The sequence below is a fragment of the Phocoena sinus genome, chromosome 9 (genome assembly GCF_008692025.1).
Source record: "Phocoena sinus isolate mPhoSin1 chromosome 9, mPhoSin1.pri, whole genome shotgun sequence".
Lineage (NCBI taxonomy): Eukaryota > Metazoa > Chordata > Mammalia > Artiodactyla > Phocoenidae > Phocoena > Phocoena sinus.
Window position 1 is genome coordinate 692,274 of NC_045771.1, and position 26,568 is coordinate 718,841.

The 26,568-nt window shown below is 60.5% G+C and overlaps 1 protein-coding gene across 1 annotated transcript in view; it reads left to right on the forward strand.

Moving 5' to 3' along the window:
• PTPRN2 (protein tyrosine phosphatase receptor type N2) overlaps window positions 1–26,568 on the forward strand; it is a 693,051-nt gene that overhangs the window by 280,987 nt on the left and 385,496 nt on the right. The window contains exon 11 of the mRNA XM_032644042.1: window positions 5,066–5,145. Within this exon, the coding sequence (XP_032499933.1) occupies window positions 5,066–5,145 (80 nt within the window). The remainder of the gene's footprint in view (window positions 1–5,065; window positions 5,146–26,568) is intronic.

Here is a 26,568-nt window from a genome sequence, read left to right on the forward strand (position 1 = left end):
TCATCAAAGGCAAGAACCTCGTGCGAGAACTCTAAGGGCCTCAAGTACCAGGCAGAGGGGTCCTGAGACCGGAGCTTCCAGGAGCAGCTGGCGGCCTGCAGCGCTGGGAGACCGTCCTCGCGCCTCAGAAGTAATCACCCGAATGAGCTCTAGGGTGGGACTCCTTAGGCCCCCACGGGGCTGTGTTCATTGAACCTTCATCACCTTCCGTTAGCAAAACCCTCCGTGATGACCAGGCAGCAGATGGAAGGCAGAGGTCCCAGCCCCGGGCTGTTTCCTGGAGACGTGCCCTTTGCTGCCCCCCTGCCGCCCCTTGTTTCTTAGAACCCTTCCAGATGGGATAGAGGCCGGGGCTGCGCGCCCCCCCCACTGCTGCCATGGGAGCGTTTGAGGGAGGGTTGGAGAGGAAAGGGAGTTGTGGGAAGTGGCGTCAGTCCTGAGGGGCTCCAGTGGGGGGCGCTCGGGCCTGGGGGCCTTTGGGAGACGCTGCCTAACCTGCCCGGCACCCCTCTCTGGCCCCTCACCTGGGTCTGCGGCTCAGTCCCTCCAGGTCTGGAGACTCTGGGGACACAGGGGTGTCCTGGGGGCTTTCCAGGCTCGGAAGCTGGGCCGGTTCCCAGACCAGCTCTTTTGTAGACATCACCTGCCAGTCTCTTTCCTGCTCAGGGGACAGGGGCTTCCGACTCGCCCGGGGCCATGCTGCACCCCGCTCTTTCAGCCTTTGGGAGTCTGGTCCAGGGCCCTCGTGTGACTAAACCCCCGAGCGGCCCTTTCCCCGCAGCCTCGCCCGGCCCTGGAGCCCCCTGTCTGCCCTTGAGTTTGCTTCTGGGTGCCCAGGCCTCTTGGGAACCCCCGTCCTGCCCAGTTAACGCTCGTCTCGCACCTCTGAGTATTTAACGCTGTACGTGGTCTGCGGGGGTGTGTGTGGTGTCCCATGCCACACATGCACGTCCTGTGTGTCGCCCCCAGGACCCAGCACATGAGGACACGCACCAGCCGCAGGGACTGACCTGGGGCGGGGGGGGGCGCCTGGGGGGACGACCGCGTGGCCAGCACGCTCTCAGGGCTGGTCATCGTGGCAGGAGAGGAGAGGAGTCTGCCCCACAAGGCGGCACTTCCAGGATTGTCTGCGTGTTTATGGAAGTACTAGTTATGCTTCATATGTTTTTTTAATGGTTATGTAGCTGTCAAGCAAATTTCATTATTTCTTATTACATCGTTAGAGGCCATTAAAACGGCATCAGCACACTGGGGTAATTATGCCGGCAGACGCACACGACCGCGGTTGTGATTTTATAATTTAATCATGGCTGTCCGAGGAGGCAGTGCTGATTGATGCGGCTCTTGGTCAGGTGGGCGGTGCTGCAGGGCCTCGCAGACTCCCAGCCAGTGGGGACTTCAACCAGCTCGGGGAACGCAGGCGCCAGCCTCATCCCGGGTCCCCCTTCGGGTCCCCCTTCGTGAGTCCTCGTGAGGCGGGAAGCGGTGTGATCTCCCTTCCGTGTGGTCGACTGCGCTGACGAAGGGCGGTTCCTGAAGACGCAGCGGGAACTCACGGCCTGACGTGTTCACGAGGTCCTGTGCACAGGCGAGGTCAGCTGGACCCTGCAGGAGCCCAGCTAGGACGCGGCCCCCCGTCCCGTGCCCACCGCTGACCCTCCACACCTCCCTCCCTGTGAGGACCCCCGCAGGTTTGGAGGATTCTGGAAGACGTGCTTCAGTTTCCTGGAGCAGAGATTGTACTTGTTTACCTCCTGTCTTGTTTCCCTGGCGACTTGGCAGAACTGCCCCTGTTTTACAGCTGGGCAAACCGAGGCCTCGGAGGTTAAGGCTCAGCAGGGTGACAGATGGCGACACAGGACGCGGCCGTGCAGTGGAGACCCTATGCAGAGGCTTTCACATCCCCGCGCATCAGAGCAGGTGCTGGGGAGCGAGCGCCTGAGCTCACGTCGTGTTCGGCCATGAGGGGTTGGATATGCCCCGTGCAGCGGGGTGACCCTTCCCTCGCCGGTGCCAGGGCCAGGGCTCGGCTGCTCAGGGGCTGGGCCGTCACAGACCAGGTGTCAGGTAGGGAGTCGGTGACGGCAACACGGACCCTCCATACGGGGCGTGCTTTCCACGCTAGGCGGTCCCAGGTCACGGCTGTGCATCCCGGGGTCACATGTGTGCATCCCAGAGGCATGTGTGTGGCGTCCCGGTAGGAAGGAGGGCCCTGGTGCCCCGTCGGCCTCTCCCGCTGGTCCCGCAAGTGTTGGGGCAGGTGAACCACCCCTGTGTGCTCCATCTTTGGGAATCCAGGGACATCCGTGAGATCTTTAGAGAAAACCGTCGGCACTGGAGGGAAGATTAGATTTGGGGGGTCCCACGTTCCTGGAACTCTGCAGACGTAGTTTAGATTAGACACGTCCCAGAAGCCACGCTTAAACCCAGAGCCACGCCGCGTGGATCTGCTGTTAGTACTTTGATGGTGGGTGTGGACGCTCGTGTTAGGAAGGACTTTCTCCTAGTTTTGGAAGCAGTTGCACTAGATGTCGTGGCTCAGTCCCAGACGTAGCCCCACCGTCCACACGCGTGTCAGGCGCCGGTGGGAAGCGTCGGCACACGCGTGATCTGCACGGTAATTAACGTTTAATCCAGCACAGACATCAGGCAGTCGCTGCACTTGCTAGAAGGTCCCAGAGCAACGGTTTTCAGGCCGCTTGTGGAACTAGGAGGGGGCGGAACCCGACTCCCACGGCGAGGGCGGAGACACCGCGGCAGGAAGTCTCCAGGGGCCGGGGAGGCCCCCTTGTCCACCCCGGGAGCATCCAGCAGGGGCCGGGGAGAGGTTTGCTGCATCCCCTCGGACCCTGGGGCCTGGGGGGTCCACAGAGGATGCTGCGTGCGACGCGGGCGGAGGGTCGGACAAGTCCTCCGGGTGCCACACGAGGGGGGGCGGGACCCGGGAAGACTCGGCTCGGCCGCGACAGCGGGGGTGGAGAGGGAAGGTGGCACTTCTGCAGGACGTGGTGACGTTTCTTGTACAGGGAGGTGACCGGGAGGCCCCGTGGCTGGATGAGCCACCAGAGCTGTGGGCGCCACGGCAGGAGCTGCTTCAGGAGCGCTCGCTGCGCCTGCGGCGAGGCCCAGGCTCCGGGGTGGAACGTCCGACAGCAGAGGTGCTGGAACGACGGCCATGCTACCCCTGGGGGCTCCGCAGTCCCCTCTGCAGAGGACCCGGCTGGCCCGGGAGCTGGGCCAGAGGCCGCCTGAGGGACAGGACCCGAGCGAGACCAGGGGTCACGAGTGGAGGTAGCCCCTGAATGCCAAGAAGCCCTGAGGCTCGTGGAGGCGTGGTCTGAGCTCCCACGACCTGGAGCAGCGGGCCGGCCTCTGGATGACGCGCTCGGGAAGGAGGGGAGGGGACAGAGTGGATGCAGAGGAGGTGGCACGTGGCACACGCCTGACTCGGTGATTTGGTTCCTGCTAGCGGTGTTTCTGCCATTTCTGAGAGTGTCGCTGTCCTTTCCACGTAACTCTTCTCAAGCGCGTCCCTTTCACTTGAGTCTCACTCTCGTGCACTTTTCCTTACATCACCCTTATTAGGAGTGCCTTTGAAATGATCCTGTCATAGACGCTGGAATTGGCGTGGAGCGGGTGGGAGGCCCGGCAGGGGGCAGGGCCAGGTTAGAACATGCAGGTGACGGGCGGCCTGGCAGCGTCTGGGGAGGTGCAGGGCGGCGTCACCTGTGACTCAGCTGGGCTCCCTTTAAGGGAGGACAGCCCTTGGGTCCTCAGGGTCCTCGTCGTAAATGGAGGCGACCGCGCCTGCTTTGCTGGAGAGATTAAACACGGTACACGCGAAGTTCCCATGCGCACGGAGGCTCAGCAGGTGGCAGGCACGTGGTTTTGTTCTCAGCGGTGGTATTCGGTGGTTGAATCTGTGCATACTGATAAGACTCCATGGCATCAGCGAGGAAGGCCCAGCCCCTGGACCAGGGGAGGGCAGTCGAACTGAACGCTAAGCCTGTCGTGGGGAACCTCACCGATCACCAAGAAGAGCAGCTGCCTTGCCAGGGGCATCACGATGGCCAGGAGCCCCTGGAAACCACGCGTGTGACGGGAAGGGCCACCTCTGAGCGGCCCACGCCGTTCCGGCCCCCTCGACACCAGCTCCTGGGGGTTGTGTCCGGGAGACGACGGCCCAGGTGATGCAGAGCTGGGACAGTCCTGACGAAGGCGGCCTCCCTGCCCCCCTTCAGACGAATCAGTTGTTAAAAGGGGGCTGTACTTTTCAAAGTCATGGGCAGCACAGTATTTAAAAAGCTTTGGAAATTTTTTTTACCAGATATTCATTTTTAATTATTATTTATTTATTAAGTTATTTATTTTTGCTGTGTTGGGTCTTCGTTTCTGTGCGCGGGCTTTCTCTAGTTGTGGCAAGCAGGGGCCACTCTTCATCGCGATGTGCGGGCCTCTCACTATCACGGCCTCTCTTGTTGTGGAGCACAGGCTCCAGACGCGCAGGCTCAGTAGTTGTGGCTCACGGGCCCAGTTGCTCCGCGGCATGTGGTATCTTCCCGGACCAGGACTCGAACCCGTGTCCCCTGCATCGGCAGGTGGACTCTCAACCACTGCGCCACCAGGGAAGCCCCCCTGCCAGTTATTTTTTTACTGAGTAGTTCTAAAGATTTCAATAAGTTTTTTAAACAGCTCTTTTCAGGAGAATTTTAAAAATACCCGTCTCTTTCCTTTCTGCTTTTGGTTCCTGCGGCTCCCTTGGGAACAGAATACTGAAAACAGTTTCCATAACGATTTTTCTTTTTCCCTTGCAAGAACATCTGCTTGTTATTGTTGGATATTGGGGTTGATTTGAACTTTTTGTAAGAGCCCTGCCGTGTGTGTGTTAGAAAAGCGAAGCCTGCGGATAGAATTCCTGCAATCTGGGAACAGAGTCACAGTGACCCCGCAAAGCCACCCCCGCGGAGGTCGCGTGTGGAGGAGCAGCGCCTGGGGAGCGTGCGGCGTTCAGGGAGGAGGCCCGTGTGCTGAGCGGTTCTCACGTCTGTTAAACGGTCTCTTCCAGGGTCTCGGGACCAGCGGTGACCTTCAGGGTGCGCGCCAACCTCCAGAACGTGACGGCGGCGGACGCTGCGAAGGCGGCAGGTGAGGCTGCTTCCGCGCAAGCGCACGCACCCGCCCGGGGAAGGGGAAGGGGGCCAGCTGCTCCGAGGACCGCCGTCTCCCCAGAACCCCGATACTCATCGGGTGGGGCCCGGAGGGGAGTGGCTGGCCTCCCGGGGGTGGGGGCTGGCGACCGCACTGCTCGCTCGGATCGAAGGTGGTGTAGGGGCGGGCCTCCGGCCTCTGCGAAGAGCCCGTGTGGACAAGACAATGCCCTGGTGCTTTGAGGTTTTCCGTCCCGTCCCAGCCCAGCAGCTCGCACGGGCTTCACCGTGTCCACCTGGCCCACGAGAGCACGGGACGAAGGTCCGAGTAGCCCAGTGCTTGACCTCGGCGTCCCTCTTAGAGCCCAGCCCGTCACGCGCTCACGCATTTTGAGATCTTCTGGGGGGGGGTCCCAGCGTGTGGTTGGTGTTTGTCACCGAATGAAAAACGCAAAGCGCAGAACGTGGGGTGTGTACGAAGGCTGCTTTCCCCTGCAGCCCACGTTTGTTTTCAGCTACTGAAAACTTGTGTAAAATGTACAGTCTTTCCGCCCAGTAAGAAAAATATAGGAAACGTAACAGAACCTGAGCCTCACGTTTCCCAGTAACTCAGTGGGAAGGACTCTCGTGCTTTATGGTCGTTTGTAAGCGCAGTGGCTGAATGCACCGACCCAGACGCAGCGGAAAATGACTCTTTGTTTCAGCCAGTCCTGTATGTGGCTAAATATATGAACTATTTTTAATGAAACCTACATTTTCACCCCGGTGTACGGTGCAGCCTGGGATCTGGGCTGACTTCGAGATCTGGGCGTTTAGTTCTCGTCCGTTGAGGGATCACCTTGTGACGTCTATTAAAGTTTCTTTATCCAGTGACGGTCAACAGGGCATAAAAATAGCTGTAACACCCTATTTGGTGGAACAGACTGCAGCTCTTCTCTATTTTGGTTGCTGTTGGCTTTTCCTTGTAGGATATTTTGATGCCCTTAGGGACTCTGATTTGCCGAAAGGAATGATTTGGGGAACAGAATTTTTGGTTAAAGAAGAATCCCTTGCTACTTCCCAGAAAGCCTGTGGAGAGCTGACGCGCACGCCCCCAGCCCACCTGCCTCCCAGGCTTCATTTCACCGTAACGGGTGGAGCTCGGGGTCCAGCCGAGCAGAGCAGCCTAGTGGGTCCCGGAGAAAGGAAGTCAGCAGATTCCATTCCAAACACTCCGCTGGATGAAAAGGAGCGGAATTCCGCGTCAGTGGCTTCACCCTGCGTGACCACGGGCTCCTTCCCTGCACAGCACCCATTTGATGGTCCTCGTTCCTCAGCATAAGAGGTTATCACTTTTTACCCAGAAACGCATTAGCGATTGTTCCATAATTGGCAGTTCATTCCGGTGCTGGGAAGTAATACGTTCAAAATTGGATTTGCTGGAACTTAAGGGTGCTCTGAATGGAATAAAATGGAACGAAGTCTTTTTATCTTGTAGAGTCGTGACCATATATTCATGACAATGGCATTTCATTTATTTTATTGCTTTCTGTGGGAAATGAGGTTGATTATTCGAAGTCTGGTTCCTTGGTCATTTTAATCGTGTTCACGTCAGGTACCGAGGGGGAAATTGTACATGCAGTTTGAGTGTCGTATCGCCGGCCCTCTAAATGCTCAGATTTCTGAATTACATTTTCGTGAACCAGCATAGCTGTGCCAGCCAGGGTGTTCCTTGCTTGTGCAAAATGGATGACACACGTGCATGATTTTGAACCTTCGTTTCTTTGGTGTTTTAAATAATTTCATGACGTTATGGCCGTACCCGATGCTATACAGGGAAAGGATTACGGGCAAGAGCCTGTGACCATAGGATCTGAGCGTCTGGCGGCAGAAATACCAAACTGTAGTGGCACCTCGACCCCGGCCACCTGGAGGGCGTGTTTGCTGCCTCCTCCAGTGCGGGGTCCACCTAGGGGTGGACGTGACCCCGTGTTATCAGGAAGAGTTTGAACTTAGAAGGACGTTTCGTGGCTCCGGTTTTAGAACACGATGTGGAATCTGACTAGTGTCGTTGTGGCGATGTGGGCGGGGCCGGCAGGACGGGCCGCGTACGGACCGCCCAGCCTTCCGCCCGCGTGTCGGTGCCCCTGCAGATCCCGGGACCGTTTGCCTTTGGTTCTCGCCGTGGGGCTTCCTGGCACGGCGCTGTACGCCCCTCCTGTTACCAACAAAGGGAGACGTGACCCTGTGATGGAGTTCAAAGGGCATTTCCTTTGCCTGTTCTGCACAGGGTGGGACAGAACTTAATGAAGAGTCATGCAGCCGATGGCACGTCTGTCCCCGTCAGGCATGGTCCGGGCTTGTCCTGAAAGGTGGATGCAGTGGGTTTCCTTGTACGGGTGGTTCTTTCCCGGGCATTAGTTAGTGAACTCGGGCGTGGACGTCAGCTGTGAGTGAACAGTGGTTCCCAGGAGACACTTCCTGCGCTCAGAGCGCACAGAGAAAACCGGTGCTTACCTTCAGTCTTCGTGGCCACGTCGTCTAGTCAAATTGAGCAGGACGGAAAAATCCTTTTCTCACTCTTCATTTTCTCGGTAGCTTATCCTTAAGTGGCGTATTTCTAACCCGTGTGCGCGTCTCCCTTCAGGGAGGATGTGCTTGATCACCTTTAGAGGAAGCACACGCTCTGCTCCCCGCGCCCCGCGGAGACGCCTGCCCCGTGGTCCCCGGGGCCGTGGCCTCTTGCGTGCGCTGCGCGTCCCTCCTGCCCTGAGATCGGCCGTGTCTGCTACCCCCCCGGGGGCCTTTTCGGCCTCAGCTCCTCTTTGCTGGGGTGTTTGACTCGTGACTGTCCGGCAGGCGATGGGCCGGGCTCAGGGGCTCGTCTCCCTTGGATCTTAGCGCACCAGCTGCGTCCTGTCTAATCCAAGCTCTGGCCTCAGCACTCGGCTTCTGTTCTCCCTCTGGGCTCATTTCAAGTAACACACGTGATTTTAAATCCTAGCGTCTCCCGTTTGGAGAACGATGCCTTTAAACACTGTCGGGTGCGGGCCCAGGGCTGGGAACCGGGACAGCTGGACGCCAAGACCCACCCCGGACCGTGAGCTCTGCCCAGCCTCCAGGTGAAGGGGGCAGGCGTGTCCTTCTGCGAAGTGTGATGCCGTCGCTCCTGGGAGATCGGAGTGACCCCTGCTGTGATGCCCACACAGTGCAGCCGTCTGGACGGCCGACCAGGCTTCTCCCTGACGGGAGCACCACGTGAGGCCCAGGCCACAGGGACGTATGCAGAGCCCGGCCTTCGGAGGAGGGGATGCCTCACCTGGGTGCTTGTCGGGGGGCTCTGAGGACCAGCGTGGGTGCCAGGTGGGCTGGAGGGGAGAAGGGAGCCGTGCAAGGGGCAGCCACGGGTCCGGGCGGGGCCGGCAGCTTGACTGTCACCCGACTCAACCCGTGGCAGAGCCTTTGGGTCCGTGAGAAGGGCTCAGCGAGTTCATGGCGGCTTGTGGGGTCAGCGCTGCCTTCCTGACACCCCAGGGGCTTGGCCAGTGGCCCAGGTGCCCGCACCTGCACAAGGAATCCCGGAACAAGGAGGCTGCTGGCCCAGGGGAGGAGGGGCTCCTTGCGGCAGCGCCAGCTGCACACACAGGTTCCCCTGACGGCCCGGCCTGCTTGCCGTGGTCACACCCTCTGTTCTCGCCTGGGATGCAGTGCCTGCACCTGAGTGTGGGCAGGCAGCTGTGCGTGTAGGTGCCCGGAACCGGTTTTGCACGCAGTGTGCTTTCATTGTGATTGAGAGCCCGGCATAAATGTTGGAGGGGCTGGTGAGCCCTGGAGCTGGAAAGAAGGCTGTGCTTTTTCAACGAGACTGAGGAGGATGCTTTGGAAGTGCTCGTGCGGTCCAGCTGCTGAGAAACCGTGCCCTCTGCAGGTGGCCGGGACGCCTGTGAAAAGCTGCTAAAAGCCAAAGCCTACAGGGACTCTCATCTTCTCCAAGACGTGACGTGAGAGAATCGGAGGATTTTTAGGTAAAAGCGACGTCGGGGTCCCTCCTGATCCGTGCCTCGTGGCACAGATGAGAAACGCAGGCCAGAGCGGCGGTGGGCTCGTGGTGGGACGCGGGGAGCCCGCGGCAGCGGCGGGGAGCGGCCTGGTCTCAGCTCTCCAGGCAGTTCTGGTGCGGTCGCCTCACAGCCTCGGGCAGGTTCCAGGTCGAGGGCCCGTGAAGCCTGGCTGAACCTCGGGGGTCACCAGCGACGGGCAGGGGGCCCTGCAGGGTCAGCTCACCTGCTGCTCCCATTTCAGCAGGCGGGTTGGCAGACACGGCGCCCGAGGACTGAGGCGGGAAGGTGGGCAGCAGAGGAAACCGGCCGGGGGTCTGGGGGCTCGGCAAGGGTCTCGGACTCCAACAGGGCGATTCCGGAAAAGAATCTGAATAATTTTCCAGCTCTGTCTGTTGTATATCCTGTGCTGTTACCTGGAAGGGACGAGCTTGCTTTATTTCGCTGAATGGATAGACTGTGTGTTTCCAAAGTGAAGTGCGCGACAGAGGCCTGTCCTCCTGCTGGCCGTCGGATGCACCCTCCATGTCTGCCGTCCAGGAGCGAGGCTCATCTGGGCCGAGTGAACGTCCCCCTCCGCAGAGGGAGTGTGGCCTGGAGCCCCTGCTTTAGCGGGCGCTCGTGCTTTTCCTGAGGATGAGAAAGGGGTCTAAAGACAGAGCCGCGGTCCTCACGCCTGTTCGGGAGGAAGCAGGGGTGGTGACGGCTTCATCCTGGATGGATTCGCGACCAGCTGCAGAACACGCGGCGGGTGGAAAGGTGCCGCTCTTGCTACTGGAAACAATGAATCTATTAACAGTGAAAACGTGCTGTCACTCGGGGGGATAGTTCAGTTTTTGGAGAACGCAGCTCAAGAAGTTCCTGTGATAACAGTCGGGGCTGCTCCCTCTTCGTACTTACGTGAAGACAGAATCTGCTTCTGTTCGGATAGACTTGGAGACCCGTCTGCAGACGAATCTCCTGTCTCATCCTCGGTCCCAGAAAGGCATTTTCTGGCTTCTTTTGGGCACCCCCTCCCACTGCTACAGCCCGCAGCAGAGTGGACGGGAGGCTGGGACCAGGCGTTTTCCACGCACGGGCCTCCCTTTCCTCCTGGGATCTGCTGGCTGCCCCGGAGTTGGATGCAGCCCAGAGCCGAGGGCCGTTCGTGGGCAGCTGTCAGTGTCAGAACCAAATGCCGACACGATGCGATCCTGCAAAGGCAGAGGAGTCGGGACGGGGGTGGAGCCCAGAGCTTGGGGGTCCTGGGGGGCCAGACCCACGCAGGTTCTGGAAGCTGTGAGCACTGGCCGGGGCTGGGCGTGCGAGGGTGGAAATGTGGACCCGGGATGGCCTGCTTACTCCCTGGCCAAACACGAGTGCAGAACCGGGGAGTGGGAAGGGGCCGGCTTAGCTTCGAGGTGTCCACGCCGAGGACTTCTACGTTCTGTTGTCTCTGGGGTCGAGGCGTCTCATGGAGCTGCTTTTCGTCGAGGCCAGTTTCCCACTTACCGGTCATTGGTTGGTACCAACGCCGGGCGGCCGAGTGCCAGGCCCTGTGCCGGCAGTGGGGATGCCGGGGTGACGGAACAGAGACTGGGCTCTGGTGAAGGTGCGGCCCAGCGAGGGAGACGGAGGAGGAGGACGTAAACATGCAGCGCGATGTAATACGGCGCGGCATGGCGTAAGGACGCGCTCTATAGCAGTAAGGCAGTGTCGCAGCGCATGCACTGTCACGTGATATAATTTTGTCATTACGTAGTTATTTGACGTTACCTGACGTATAGTACACGGTAGAGCATGACGTGGTGTGCGGTGTGCTATAGCGTAGCGTTGTATGTAGCAGTAGGATGTAACAGACTGTAAGACGGTACACCGTACGATAGCGTACTGTACATCACATCACCTCAGGGAACGTGGAGTGGTCTGAAGAGAAACCAGGCAGGGCATGGGCACTGGACGGGTCGGGACGGGAGCTGGTTTAAATGGTGGCCAGACAAGGCCCCGAGCGGCCGTAGAGACAGAAGCTGAGGCCGCCGGCAGCCAGGCCTCTGCCTACGAGCAGTGGGATGTCTGCATCTCTGGGTCGGGGCCCTGGATCTGGGAGTTGGCGACACGATGCCCAGCACATCCTTGGAGTCTGTCTGTGGTTGTCAAGGTGGGTTTTGTAGTCTCACACTTATAAGCCCCGTTTCCTTCCTTCCTTCCTTCTCCTTCCCTCTTCCCGCTCTGTGCTGGTGCCAGGAGTCACAGAGAACCATACAGAACAGGTCTTGTCCTCTCCAAGCCTGGAGTCTGCTGGAAAGAGAGACATTGTGGCCCAGACAGCCTGGGGAGGCAGGGAGGGCTTCCTGGAGGAGGCATCTCGCGGGAGCACTGGGGTTCACGAGGGGGCGCGATGGGCTCAGACCCGCAGTTTTAATTGTGATACATGACACTTCTGAAAGCTCCTGGCTTCAGCTCGAGGGATGTATGGGGAGACGAGGTGCGCTAGAGGTGTTTGTGTGGTCCAGAGGGACACGCGTCACGGATGGGGACCCGGCGACGTCGTGGGTGAGGTCACAGGGGCCCTGGGGACACGTCTGCTGGACCCGGTGTATGATGACGGTGCTGAGTGTGCGAGAAGCGTCCAAGCTGAGGGCACCAGATTTTCTGGCTGGGTCACCCAGGCAGAGGGGCGTTTGCCGGGCGGTGGGCGGGGGGGCAGGAAGCACTCAGGACAGGACGACGTGTTATGGGGACGCGGTAAGTGCGGTTTGGCCCATGTGCGTCTGGGGCCCCGTGTCTCCCAAGAGGGACCCGTGCAGGTGCAGCTGGAGAGAAGTGGCCCCGGCGGCCCCGAGCTGACCCGAGCCGGGCAGGTGCCACCTGAGCAGCTGCTGTCTGCGGAGGGCAGCCTTCTCGGTCACACGGGCCCCGCCCAGCCCTGTGACCTGTGGCCCAGCGCTCTGGGGCTGAGTCCCAGTTGGATCGTGTGAGAAGGACGCAGAACCCTGACCCACAGGACCGTCGAGGGCTGGGTGAGGGCCTGGCACGCAGGCCCCCGCGGGGCAGGGTCCTGTGAGCTGCCCCTGGGATGTGGTTGCCAGGCTCCTTCCCTACACGTGGGCCTCCCCCTCCACTGCCGCAGCCCTCGGCCCCGGGGGCTCAGTGCTGATCTCAGTGGTCAGGGCGTAGCCGGCCGCCCCTGGAGGAGGTGACCCGCCACGTGCAGGGCTCAGGTGGACGCTGTGTCCAGTGCCGGGGCTCCGGGCCCCCGGCGACACGCAGAGGACACGCGCTGCTGTCCCTTTGCCCTTCTGCTTAGTGAGTGTCCAAAACCCCAGTCCTTCCAAGTCACGCAACTGTTCCCGCAGTTGATCGTTGTGACGCTTCGTCGGCACGTGGACGCTGTTCCTCCTCTTCTCAGCACAAACCTGAGTGTCTTTGTGCCTAAGTGGGAGGTGGCTGGTTTTAAAAATAGGGCTGTGGCCGCAGCGCAAGACAGGCACCCGCGGGAGGAGACGCGGCGACAGCACGGGCGGGCCACCGGCAGCGTGCGGGGAGGGACAGTGTGGCCCGTGGCCGGGACCTCCTTCAGCAGTTTCCAGCGGCCCCCTGCCCCCGGCCGCACAGCTGGGCGAGCGCAGTGTGTCCCAGCCGCCTCCCCGGGGCTCTCTGGCTGCACCAGTCCCCATGGCAACGGCGGAGGGCGCACAACAGCGGAGCAGCCATGAGCGTGTTTCCCTGTTTCTGCAGGCCGGCTGCTCCAGGTGGGGTCTGAGCGGAGGCTCCCAGCCCAGACCCTCCCTGGCCCCCACGATGCTGGGTCGGTAAGCCTGGAGCCCTGCGCAGACCTGGGGGCCTCCTTCCTCCTGGGTGGCCGTCGGAGCAGCTCTACGGCCAAGCTCAGGTCTTTGACACTTGAGGTGTCCTGATGCTATAATTTCAGAGGCCCTGTGACGCCTAACTGTTTAACAAATTCTTCCCACAAGCCCTTCGGTGTCTGAGCGCCTCGCCATTTCTCCTCGACGCACCTGCAGCGTGGAGTCCCTCCTCACACCTGGCAGCCGCGGGCGGTCACCTGCCTGGCCCAGGGCAGGTCCCGCAGATGCTGGGATCAGGAGAGGCACCTCCCGCCGCAGGACAGAGGGTCAGGAGCTGAGAGCCCCCTGCAGGGGGGACAGGGGCTGGGCCTGGCTTTGTCTGTTGGCACTTGGGCAGGAAGCCCTTGGAAACGGGTGGGGACGTTTGTCACAGGCATGAGGCCAGTGCGGCCTGCCTGGGCTTGTTTCCCACCCACTTGCCCATTTTCCTTCTGCACAGTGACACTGAGGCTCCGATGGCCCATTCTTGAAAGTGAGCCCCTACTTACAGGGCACGCCGGTGCCCCGGGTCCATCTAGTTACAGGGCACGCCGGTGTCTGAAGTGCATGTAGTTTACAGGGCACGCCGGTACCTGAGGTCCATCTAATTTACAAGTGACATTGGTACCCCGGGTCCATCTAAGTCACAGGGGATGTTGGTACCCCAAGTCCATCTAAGTCACAGGGGATGTTGGTACCCCAGGTCCATCTGGCCCTGAGACACAAGTCTGAAAAGGCACCGTGTGCATCGGGGAGCTGCGGTAACTCCGCGGGTGGCTGTGTTATGGGACAGCAGCCCTTGGGGTGATGCTGAATATGTGACATGCAAATCAGCCAGCAAACAAAAGGCTCCACGGGATGGCGTGTGAGCCCAGCTGGAGCAGCTCCCACGGCCCCCTCTGTGGGAAGAGGAGTCACACGGTGGGCGCCGGCTTCCAGGCGAGCTGGCTGCAGGATCGCCCACACGCTAAGAGCCAGTCTGCACGGGCTCCCGTCCCAGCCTGGCCCGGCGCCCCCTCTGCTCTTTCTTGGCAGCCGAAGTTGGGGACACAGACCCGCAAGAGTGGGCACCAGGGTTCAGAGCTGAGTCCCAGCCCCCGTCCTGCAGCTCCGTCGTGTGACGGCTCCTTTGTCGGGCTCCTGGCTCCTTCTCTGTGGGATGGGACTGGTAATTATGCCCCTGGGGTCGCAGTGGGATTAAACAATGGAGGAGGAGTTGGGTGTGAGTGAAAGTTTGCTTCTACAGGGTTGGCAGGCTGCTGTCACCGCCCACCTTGGATTTCTGTCGGTTTTGCTTGCCCGGAGTGCGTGGTGGTCTCCGTGTGGCCGGAGCTGCATTGGTGCTTCGTGGGGTTGGACGAAGGGGAACCGGCCATGTGTGAGGATTGTGGGAGGGTCGCAGGCTGATGGGACCATTACGTGGTCATTAAACGTGGACCCAGGTCTTCCTGGAGGGGGAGGGAGGTGTGTGGCCACCGTCTGCCCCGGACTTCCTTCTGCTCGAGGACCGAGGCCCGCATCGTGAGGGCAAAGCCTCGGTGTGGATGGTCGCCCAGGGGAAGGCAGCTCAGGAAGTACGCCCGCGGGATCGATGCCCTCGCGCTGATTAAGGTGGTTGTACAATTCCTCCTTTTCCGTTTAAAGGCGGCTTGCTCTCCGTCAACACCTTGTCTTATTACAATTGCAAAGCATGAAAAAGCAAACTCACAATGAAAAGTCCTCAGCAAAAGCAATGATAGGGTTCCCTCCTACAGGATAGAATGGTACGGATAAAGTCGTGCCAATGTCACAGCCAAATCGACATCCCCAAACTGCCCCTCGAGGAGGTAACCCAAGCTGCCACTTGGACAAAACTTGGTCGTGATGAGCGGATATAGACGTCCCGGCTGGACGACGGCGGGCCGCATCCTGTAGGCGCTCGCCCGGGTGCAGCGCTTTATTTAACCCTGTGACTTTTAAGAAGGAGAACGGTGACACCATCAGCGGGGCCTTCCTGCAGGGGCTGCTGTTTCACCTCTCTTGGCTGCAGAGCTTGGAGCAGGGATGCTCTGCGCTGGGCCCTTCGAGATTCTAGGGACCTTGGCAGAGACAAGCAAACCACGGGGCAGCAAGGGCAGCAGCCCTGGCGCTTCCCCGGCTTCCTCGTTTCCTCCTCCTGCACAGTGAGGGAGTGAAAGGAAAGGGCAGGCCGGGCCCGGAGCCCCTGCAGAGGGGCCGCCTGCTTGCCAGGGCTCTGCCTGGGCTGCTGCCCAGGACCCCGCAGCCCACCCCTTCGCGTACCTCCACCGGCTCCTCCTCCAGCCCCCGTGCTGCCCTTCCTGCATCTCCCAGCCCTGCCTCTTCCCCGGACCCCGGACCCCGGATCCGCACCAGCTCAGCAGGAAGCCTCGCAGTCTGCCCGTCACTGCCCATTCGACCCACAAGGCCTCCCCCTCCTCCCCCAGGGGCGGCCCTCGGCCAGGCTGGCTTCCTGCGGCTCCTGGGCAAACCACGGTTGGCGCCCAGCCAGGCTCCCACGTCTGCGTCTGGCTGGCAGCTCTCGCTTCCGCGCAGGGCAGCGGTGTGGCAGAATGACCGTGTGGCCCCAAAGGCTGCACTCTTTACTCCGTGGCCCTTTGCAGAGTCCTAGGACGGTGGTTTTCAGCGTGTGGTCCCCCAGAGCGACCACATCAGTATCGACTGAGAACTTGTTAAAAATGCAAATTCCTGGGCTTCCCTGGTGGCACAGCGGTTGAGAGTCCGCCTGCCGATGCAGGGGATGCGGGTTCGTGCCCCGGTCCGGGAAGATCCCACATGCCAGGCAGTGGTCGGGCCCGTGAGCCATGGCCGCCGAGCCTGCACGTCCGGAGCCTGTGCTCCGCTACGGGAGAGGCCACAACAGTGAGAGGCCCGCGTACAGCAAAAAAAAAAAAAACAAATTCCTGGGTCCCCAGGTGTCCTGAAGCCCATACTCTGGGGAGGGGGCACAATCCGTGTTGGAACCAGCCCCGCAGGGGCTGCTGTGATGCAGGCACTTGAGAACCTCTGGCTGTTGTAGACAGACATCCCCAGACACCCACCTGAATCTGCAGAGGTCTCCAGACCCGCCGCCCGCTGGGGCTTTGCCATGCAGGGGCGCAGACGGTGTCTGTGGTCGGCGGGAACAGTGATGTGGACAAAAGGAAAATGTGGGCGCTTGAAATGCGTGCCCTGTTTCAAGAGCCGCCCTAAATGGAGGAGTCCTGATTAAAAAGTGCGTTTATGGCAGTTTCATTTATACGGAAGTAGACACTTCATCCTAACCTCCCTCCCCTCCCTCCGCCCATCTGGACACACCTCTGACTGTCCAGGCCGTCCCAGCGCTTCTGCGTTGGCTTTGCTGCTGGTGGAGGAGATGGGAACAAGCCTGCTCTGTCCCCAGCTCTGAGGCCATCTGTAGCGATGACTGCTCCCCTGTGACGCTTCCCAGGATGAGGGGAAAGGCCGGAGGGTCTGCTGGCTGCTTCGCGCTGGTCAGCCTTAGGGACCTGCTACGGGGTCTGGTTGCCAGTGGGACCCGGGCCCGCTCGGCTCCCGTCACCGGCTCTTTCTTGAGGCAGCCCGAAGTCCCAACAGGGCAGGCACCTCCAGAAGGCGGTCCACTGGGTGAGAGCTGGGACCACTCAGAGTCCTAGAAGTAACCTTAACCTTAACATCTTCCCGTGGAAAATCATTTTTTGTGTTTCACAATGTTTTGGAACGTCTCCACTGCAGGTTGTAAATGCCTCACGTGTCCACCTGGAAGTCGGGACCCCTTTTAGTGCTCTGAGGGTCTTTCTAGGTTGAAGAGCGTGGGAGACATTCGAAGATGCCTGCAGAAGAAGCGCAGCCCTAGGTGCCTGAGCCCAGCCCCCTTGGGACGCACGCCTAGTTAAGGCTCTTTCCCACCTGGAGCCAGAAAGGCGGGCACCTCGGGAAGGAGGGAGGAAGCACCCGGCTCAGAACTCGGCGACCTGGGTTGGGCTGGAACCTGAGAGTGGAGCGTACCCTCACACGAGTCCTCCTTTTTCTCGACTTTAAAGAAACATTCTCAAGAACCAAATGATCATGTAAGTTTCTTCTTCTAAAATAATGCAGAGAGACAGTGATATTCTCCTGCTCTGGGGTAATTGCCATTCTGAATATGAAATGTCTCATCATTTAAGAAAGTCAGATTTCGTTTATCTGTAATTAAATCTAGAATGTGTTATTATTTGAAGGCCCTGGTGGATTTTCAACTTTGTTGTTCTAAAAATGAATTGAGTGAGGGACTCCCCTGGCGGTCCAGTGGTTAGGACTCCGCGCTTCCACCGCAGGGGGCGCGGGTTCCCTCCCTGGTCCGGGACCTAGATCCCGCATGCCCCGCGGCGCAGCCAAAAAAAAAAAAAAAAAAATGAACGAGTGAAACGGTTCCCAGCGCCAGTTTAACGAATGGTTCCACTTGCTGTACTGTCCACCCATCGTGGAAGCAAGAGTCCTGAACCGTCGTGGACTTGACCTGCGGCTGTGCTGTTGCCGTGACCCCGTCCGCCCCGCGCACAGCACCGCTGGCAGACACCATCCTCATAAGGCACAGCTGGCGGCCTCTGTGCCTCTCAGACACTTACCTGAGACTTACCTTCATGCGGCCAGAACACCACTGGAGAAGAGCTGGCGCTGGAGGCCTGAGTGCCGAGGGTGGTTCACCAGCCACTCCTGGAGGTTCTCCAAGACGTGTCCACGCTGGCCACTGAAAGGAGCCCTCGGGGGACAGCACACCTGCAGCCGGTTAGGGAGCTTCTCTGCGGCTCTCCGCCAGGAAGCTCCACGATACACCTCGGAGCTCGCGGCCAGGGTAAAGGCTGTGTTCCGGGGAGCTCTCAGGATTCCTACCGGGAGGCGCTGAGAGTTGCTGAGCCCATCGTTTCTCTTCGCCCTGATGGCCCGGAGCCTCACGCTTGGACTCCGTGCCCACGCGTTCACCATTTCCCACCCGGGAGCATGACGTACACTGTTTCCTGTCACGTGTCATGTCTGTTGTATCCTGTCTTGCTGTGTCCCATCCTGTACTGCTGTTTCACACTGTCCTACTATGTCGTGTCACTGCCCCGAGCTCCTTGGAAGCTGCTTCCCATCCTCTCGGAAGCAGGCAGAGCATCGGCCATCACTGCCGCTAGCTACTCGTGCCCCACGTGGACCGTCGGTCCTGACTTTCTAGGGGACATCAGACCACCTGCAGTTCTGTGGACGGTCACGTGCACAGGGCCATGAGGACCCCGTCCAGCTGCGCTTGGAGGACAGTGCGATGGGCCGGCAGGCGGTCCCGCTCATGGGAGGGGACCTTCCACCCCCCGCCTATAACCAGCAGGTGTCCCCCAGCAGATGGCCTTCAGGAAGTCACTGCAGTGGGTGGGGTCAAGGTTATGTGGAGGAAGACAGTGTCATTGAGAAAAGGGTTGTTCTGAGAAAGATGGAGCCATTGGCATCCTTCAGATACAGTGAGTAGGCAGCTCTATGTAGATGGCTCTCTGGGTGGACGGCTCTCTGGGTGGACAGCTCTCTGGGTGGACGGCTGTCTGTGTGGACGGCTCTCTGGGTGGACGGCTCTCTGCGTGGACGGCTCTCTGGGTGGACGGCTCTCTGTGTGGACGGCTCTCTGTGTAGATGGCTGTCTGTGTAGACGGCTCTCTGGGTGGACAGCTCTCTGTGTGGACGGCTCTCTGGGTGGACAGCTCTCTGGGTGGACGGCTGTGTGGACGGCTCTCTGGGTGGACGGCTCTCTGGGTGGACAGCTCTCTGGGTGGACGGCTCTCTGGGTGGACGGCTCTCTGGGTGGACAGCTCTCTGGGTGGACGGCTGTGTGGACGGCTCTCTGGGTGGATGGCTCTCTGGGTGGACGGCTGTGTGGACGGCTCTCTGGGTGGACGGCTCTCTGGGTGGACAGCTCTCTGGGTGGACGGCTGTGTGGACGGCTCTCCTCTGGGTGGACGGCTGTGTGGACGGCTCTCTGGGTGGACGGCTATGTGGACGGCTCTCTGGGTGGACGGCTCTCTGGGTGGACAGCTCTCTGGGTGGACGGCTCTCTGGGTGGACGGCTGTGTGTGTGGACGGCTGTCTGTGTAGACGGCTGTTTGTGTAGGCAGCTCTGTGTAGACGGCTCTCTGTAGACGGCGCTCTGTGTGGAGAGCTGTCTTTGTGGACGGCCAAGCAGTGATTCTGAGCGGAAGCAAATGAGGCCCTGGCACAGAGCCGCCCACAGCAGCACAGTCAGTGCTGGGCCTCCCATCACCTGGGCCCCTTAGATTGCCTGCACAGACCACACGCAAGTGAGAGTGTGGTGCAGGCATCTGTGTTATTTTTCTCTCACGCCTGGACCCGGATGCTGTGGCCGCAGGGCCAGGAAGCGGGCCTGGCCGAGCATCGCACAGAGTGGCGCCAGCCTCCATAGATTAGTGGTAGTGGCGGACGTACGCCGTGCTTCATGGACTTCCGATCGCTTGTCTGAAGAGAGGAGGTTCATCTCAAATCACACTTTCCCAAAAGTTGAGTGATTCTGGCTGGAGAAATGGATGTGGTGGGGTTGGAGCCTTGACCGAGGCCCCTGCAGGTCGGACTAGAGCAGGGGTGTCTCCGGCTCCTTCTGGAATTGCCAGCAGGGGAGCCAAGCAGGTGAGGGCGTGGAAAAGGGAAAGAGGAAACGTGGGTCCCGGGCATGGACGGAGGCGTGGCGATGCGGCTGCCCGCCTTGCACGTGGCGCGTGTGAGGCCGGGAGGGCCGTGTGGCCTGCCGGCTGCTGCGGGGCAGCACGTGCGGGCATTGCCCCCGGACCCCAGTCCCACCTTCGGTCAGAGGAGCTCTGAGGGCTGCCGAGCTCTGAGCCCCGGCACCTGACCAACGCCCCGTCCCACCTGGCTTTATAGACGTCAGGCAGTTCCCACCTTCCCTGGTGAGAACATTGGCTTGTGAACCGTCGGGAGACGATTGGAGGGGTGTTGATGAGGTGACGCCTGGCAGCCAACCTGTCGGGTTGACCGTAGTCACTGGAGAAGGGTGCTTCGAATCAGAAAGAAAGTGGGCCTTGGGGGCCTTAAGTACCTGACCCCACCTGGGGCACAGGGCAAGAATTTGTGCTGAAAACAAATCCAAGAGAGCCTTTTATGAAGTGGTTTTCCCCACACTTTCCCAGGACTGATGGGGGCTGAGAGAGTAGCACGGCCCCTTGGGCACTGCGCACAAGGCTGGCCCACCCCGTCCTTGAGCGTCTGTCTGTAGGAGACGCACATCTCACCGCTGAGGGGCTGTGATTTACGGAGCATCTGTGAGGAGACCTACCGAGTCTGCAGGAGGAGGGCCTCCCTTTGCCTCGAGATGAGTGGGGTTTGATGGTGTTGACAGAGCCAGTGAAGGAGGGTGGCCATTCCAGGCAGAGAGCAGGCAGGAGAGGGCAGGACCCCGTGCAGAGATGTGACCCGGGCCACAGGGGCGTGAGGACGCAGGGTGGCTGGATCGAGGCTGCAAGGAAGGCAGGGCTGGGCGGTGCCGGTTAGAAGCATCCCTCTGGTGGCCGACCACCACGGAGGCTGCCGAGCAGGCAGAGGCGTGGAAACCAGGGCCTCTCCTGGACTGGTCGGCGCTTGGAGCACGGATGCAGGCAGCAGGTGACCCCAGTGGGATCTGATGGACTGGACGGAGGGACAGAAACATCAGGGGCGAATGGCTCGCAGGATCCCGGCTCTGTCACCTGGCCGCGTCCAGGTGGAGGTGTGAGTCGGGGGTGCAGAGTCCGTCACCCCTGCCCCCCGTGGGGCCTCCTGCGGCCACTGGATGCTGGAGAGCTGGGCTGCCGGCAGGCCTCTCCCACCAGCCACGGGAAGGTGTTCGGAAATGCTTGCAGGATAAAAACTGCGTCTCGGAGAGTAATTTAATGTTTGTAAGACCCTGGACTCGGGCAGCTTCGTGGACGTGAGCCCCGCACGGTCCCCGTGGGAAGGTCTGCTCTCCCCCCGACCTGCCCTTCTTTCTGTGGCCGCCCTGGCATGGGGCGTACGCCCCTCCGGAGGGGGCTTTTCCCCATGCGCCTGTGCGTGAGGCCGCCCACCGCCATCCCCGCTGGGGCGGCCGGCTGAAGCTCTGCCGAGTCAGCGCCGTGTGGGCCAGGTCCTGTGCAGCAGTGGTTCCGCCCCGCCAGGGCACCTCCACCTCCAGGGACCCCAGATCTGAGGCCCCATCCATCCAGTGTCTGGAAAGGCGCCTCCTCCCCACAGGATCCCACTCTCTCTCTGGAGTTCCCTTAAATCTTCCACAGTCGGTTTAAACACTATGTAAACAAAGGGAAACTTCCTTACATGCAGCCTCCACAACATGCCTGTTATGGTTAAATGTTTTGCTTTTACCGCACGAAGCACATTTAATCGCTTTAACAGTTTGTAATAAAACACAGCAAAGTTTGTTTCCCATTTGGTCGCGATATCCTCGCGCTTTGGAGCACCGCGCATTGGGCGTAAGATGCTGCAGTGGATCTGAACGTGTTCTCTTTTTCTCTTTCTCGAATAACCTGTTTTCTTCTATTCCACACTAAGTGGTGGCCTTCCCCCAGAAGCCACCCCGGTGTCGCAGGCCTAATGAGGAGATGCAGAGCCCCCGCCCCACTTTTCCTGCTCCTCTGGGAAGCCGCCGACGTCGCTGCAGCGGTGGCTCTGACCCCGCGGGCGCCCCTCCGTCGGGTCCTGTGGCGCGTCTGCCCCATTGTGAGCTTTTCCACGGTCTGAGCTCCTCTGACGCCCACTCTCTGCTCCCTGAGATTCTGTCCCAGGCGGACCTTCTGGGTGAGGTTACGGGAACCGCCTCTACTGACTGATCCGAGGTTGAAAGGACAGCCCCTCCCCCGACGACGTGGTGGTGAAAAAGCAGAACTTCTGTGTTGCCGTATGGCCGCCATCAGGGCTCCGAGGAGGGCGCCGTTCAGCAGAGCCCCTGCCACGAGGCCGATGGGGGCAGGAGCCGGACGGGCGCTCACAGCCCCACGCCTTCCGTCCCCGGCTGGCGGCAGCCTGGGGACCTGGGCCTCGGAGGGAACAGCTGTACCCCTGCAGCAGCCTCCCTGGCCGAGATGGGGGCCCCCTGGGCTCCCGCGTGTGGCAGGGAGGCGAGGGTCAGCCCGAGAGCCCCCCTGGGCCCCGACGTTTCTGACCATTTCATTATTTTAAGAATGTCCCCCAGTCACCCACAAACTCCACAGTCATTGCTTTTGGAGGAATCCAGGGAGGGCCCTCAGTCCTTCCTTGACTTTCAAAGCCCAATTTCCAGACAGTTTTTGCTCCTTTCTGAAGAAAACGTCAGAAGCCAGGGAACAAGTGGCGGGGCTGTCAGCGGAGGTCACCTGTTATAGGAAGATGCCGCAGATAATAAACGTGAGCGCGTGCTCGACAAAAGTCTCCGCCTAGGAGTCGTTCCACGTGCATTTAATCCTGCTGTTGGAGAGAATACTGTCTGTTTGAGCAGCCTCTCGACTTCACCGCCCAGGACCCTCTCTGGATCAGAGGCTGAGTGTGCATCACCCGTTGAGCTCATCCGAGGTGACAGCCTCCGATGCAGACGGGGACCCTCCTGTCAAGGGCTTCTCGTCAGAGATGGAGGCCCACGTGTACTCACCCCTCCCCTCGGGCGTGAGTGACGCCAGCTAGCAGCTGTCCTCCCACTGTGCCAGGTATTCATCGCAGATTGAAACTTCAGCCTTTGTGCTTCAAGCTGCCGGTACCTGCAAAGCGGTTTACGAGGCCTGGCAGCGTTGTCTGTGTAGGTTCAGAGTGTGTTTTGACATGTAAATTTACATGAGGCATATGTAATCGGCCACAGTGATATGCTAATTGGATTCATCTGTGAACTGAATAAGAAACACATTTGAAGAAAAACGAAGTGAACCTATTGCCAGCTGAGACACTTTGTAATCAGCGCTGTGCGTCGTCAAAATGAGGAAAGGTCAAGTGCCAGGTATTCGTGGGGCCTGGGCTGCCCCAGTTCAGGTCGGCTGTTTTCCTCCTTCCGTAAAACGCAGCGTGACTTGCGAACCCTCAGCAGGGCCGTGTCACTGCCCTGGGTGCTGATCTGCAGGAGCCCTGGGGGCACCCGACCACCAGGGCAACCCGTGAATCCATTGTGGACGTGTGAGTGTGTGACCATGAGTGTGAGCGTGCAAAACACAGGGTGAGTGTGCGAGCGTGTAAGCACGCATTGGGTGTGTGTGAGGATCCACGTGCGTCGTGAGAGCACTGCAAAGCGTGGGCGTGAGCATGCAAACACGAGTGCAGGGGTGAGGGAGCGTGCCAGCAAGCACGCAGGCACGTAGAAGTGGGGAGGAGGGCTGCGTCCCCGGCGTCACACCGGACCCCAGGCGCTGAGCTTTGCCCAGAGCACCAGACGGGGCTCCCGCCCTCCACGTGCACAGCACTGTCAGAGCCTGGGGCCCCCACAGGGAAGCCACGCCCGGCTCCACGGTGACAGCACGCGCCCCCTCGCTCCCCCAAACACACCCTCGGAGGCGCTGCCAGCCACGGTCGCCCTGCTCACCATCACCTCTGCTTCTCATCCTTTAGCTGGAACCGGCAGCGGGAGGCTGGAGCTCTCAGACGAGAGGACCTCTGGGCCTGGGCGCCCCGCTGGGGGGGGCAGCATCTCTGGGTTCCACCCTCTCTCCTCGTAAGCCTGCTCACCAGCACCCTGCACACGGTCATTGGGGGCGGGGTGCTTCCCGGACTGTCCCTGCGGGAATGGCTTTTGTAAATGCAGCGGTGGGTGGAGCGAAACTTACCCAGTGAAGCAGTGGTGGACGGAGGCGGTCGGTGCAGCTGGACGGAGACGGGGTTGGCGGGGCCTCTGGTGTGTCGAGTGTCTTTTTGTAGGAGCAGAGGTGTGAGAGTGGTGAATAGGCTTTTCCTTTGCAGTGGGCAGGTACTTGAGGAGCCGGGAACAGGCAGGCAAGACGGCGGGAGAGACAGATGGGATGGGGGGCCCTCCCCCGCTCCCCAGCCAGGGATGCCTCTGAACCCTGTGGAGAGAGGAGCCCAGCCTGGCCGCAGAGACGAGGCCGCAACAGGACCGTCGGCACCGGGAGGGTGTGCGCCTGGGGAAGCAGGAGGCCACAGATGCAGGCGCGTGGCCTGTGGGTGGTGAGGAAGCCCCAGGGGAAGCCTCGGAGCCTGTCCGTGAGCCCCCAGAGGCCCCAGAACAGCAGGAGCCTCCTGAGGTGGGTGGCTTCAGGCCTGCAGGTGTGAGTCGTAAAGTCAGGACAGAGTTGAGTTCCGCTTCCTTCTGCCGGTTAAGCGACAGGGCGCTGGGCCAGGGGAACGTGAAGCGCAGTGGTGCCCGCGGGCGGGGAGGACGGGGCATGGGGTGGAGGCTCCGCTCTGTGATGGACGGTTTTTCTTTGATTCGAAGAGAAGACAGAGGAATAATCCGTGAAGAGCTGTACTCAGCAAATGCTCCTGCCCTTCGGAGTAAGTCTGTCGACAGGTTTAACTGTAACTTAGGCGGCGTAAGCAGCGGTTTGGTTGGACACATCTTCCTGGGCATGTGTTCTTGGTCAGGGCACCCCCCAGTTGTTCGCAGTGGGTTAGTGTCCTGAGTTCTTTAACTTCTGGGGCCCCGAAGGTGGCCGAGCACCGAGCGTCTCCCAGGCAGTGAGGGGCAGCCCTGGGCTGGCATGCGGGAACTCGAGCCCCAGAACTTGGGGGTCAGCTGTGGCTCTGAGCGCCAGGCCTGGCCTCTGGCCTCGGTGTTTACACAGCCACTCGAGGGTCTCGATGAGCAGGTGAGGAGACAGGGCAGCGTCCACCGGTAGAGCGAAGGCCTCGGGAGCTGAGACGGGGTGGCCAGGAGGCGGCGGGGATGGCCAGCCGCGGGTGGAGGAGCCAGGCGGGGCAGAGGCCAGTCCCCGGAGCCGCCGAGGCCCCGGGCGGGACCGCTCGGGAAGGGGCCTGGTGGCGGGACGGGTAGGACGTGGCGGGCCTGGGGCACTGGAAAGGGGGCTTGGCGGGGGCCTGCCTTCCCTGCTCCGTCTGCCTGGGACCCTGACCCCGGCAGAGCCGCCCTCTGTCCCCCTGCAGTGCTGGTGCCAGGATGCCCAGGTGGCCCCTTGTGTCTGGCGAAGAGTCCAGCCGTCTGCACGTGGCCCCTTGTCCTGGCTCTGGCCCCTTCTCAGACCCGCCCTCCACCCCCAGCACCACCTGCATCCTCCCGGGCTCCCGCCCTGGTGCCACTCGCGCTGCGGGGCTGCGTGTCCCTGCCTGGACCCTGGCAGGCTGGACACTCCGGCCCTTCTTTTCCTGGGGCTACAATGACGTAATTGGTCATCGTGCGCGTCCCTCGTCTTCCTGTCAGACCAAAGGCCTCTTGAGGGGGAAGGAGGCCCCTCGTCGGCCCTCGGCCCACTGAGCTGTTCGCAGTGCTTGGCCCCTACACGGTCCTTCCGACTCTGCCCGTTACTCCGCCACTGCTGACCCCGCCTGGAGAGAACAGCTGGTACCACAGAGGTGCTGCGTGCAGAGCAGGCGCTGCGACGCTCTCCGGGAGCAGAGGGGTCGGTGTGGGTCAGCCATGTGTCTGGAGGTTCCACCCCAGCTGGGGGCCACCCGCCCTCTCCTGCTTGGTTGTAGCCTCATGGCCTGCCCCTCTGCCGATCCAGGTGGACCAAGGTTAAATTAGAAATAAGCCTCGGTAGGTGGGGACGGCCTTCTTGCAAGTCGGCGGGACGGGCGCCCGGCCGCAGGTGCACAGAGGACAGGGCTCAGTCTATAGGTGGCGGGTGAGGGATTATGGCTGGGAAACTCATGCCCAGTTAAGGAGGCGCAGGAGCCCCTCGGGTGGGCGCTCCCCCTGCTCCGCCGCCTCGTCCAGAGGCATCAGGTGCCCACACCCTGCAGTGTCGGCGGGGCTTACGTCATTACCGCGGGGACGGTGTCGGGAACGTGCTCGCAGGTGAGTACAGGACGGACGTCGTTACCTGAAGGGTGGCTCTTGGAAAGGCAGTGTCAGGACCCCGGGGTTTAGGTTTTGCCCCTAACTGGTTGTGTTAGTTGTCGCTAACTCGTGGTGCAATGATTACTAGTTGTTTGCTCTCTCAATTCCTCAGGCCCCTAGTTATAAAACAGGAGGTGTTTGCTAAGTAATCTCTGGAATCTCTGCCGACGGAAAGATGCTCTGAATCCAGGGCGTGTCCGCACCCTGCACTCACCTCCCCACTTTCCGTCCAGCATCCACTCTGCCTCTGCATCTCCTCTCGACGTGAATATTCACGGTGCCAACCCAGGCCAGCACCACCAGGGCATTCGGGATGCAAAGCCAGCATCTACCTGCACAGCCAGGATCTTTACCACTGGAAAGTGGAAAAGTGGAAATCTGATGCATGTAAACATCTTCTCAATTTACTTTTATTAAATAAAAAAAATTATTTCTCCAGCCGCTTGGAGCCGCCTGACACAGAGGCTGACTTAGCTCTACTTGTTCACTGCCGTCTTCTCCGGAGACAGAGGCTGTGCTGCACGTAATGTGCCTGTTTTCCTAAAAGCCCTTGACTTTTGTAACTGAAT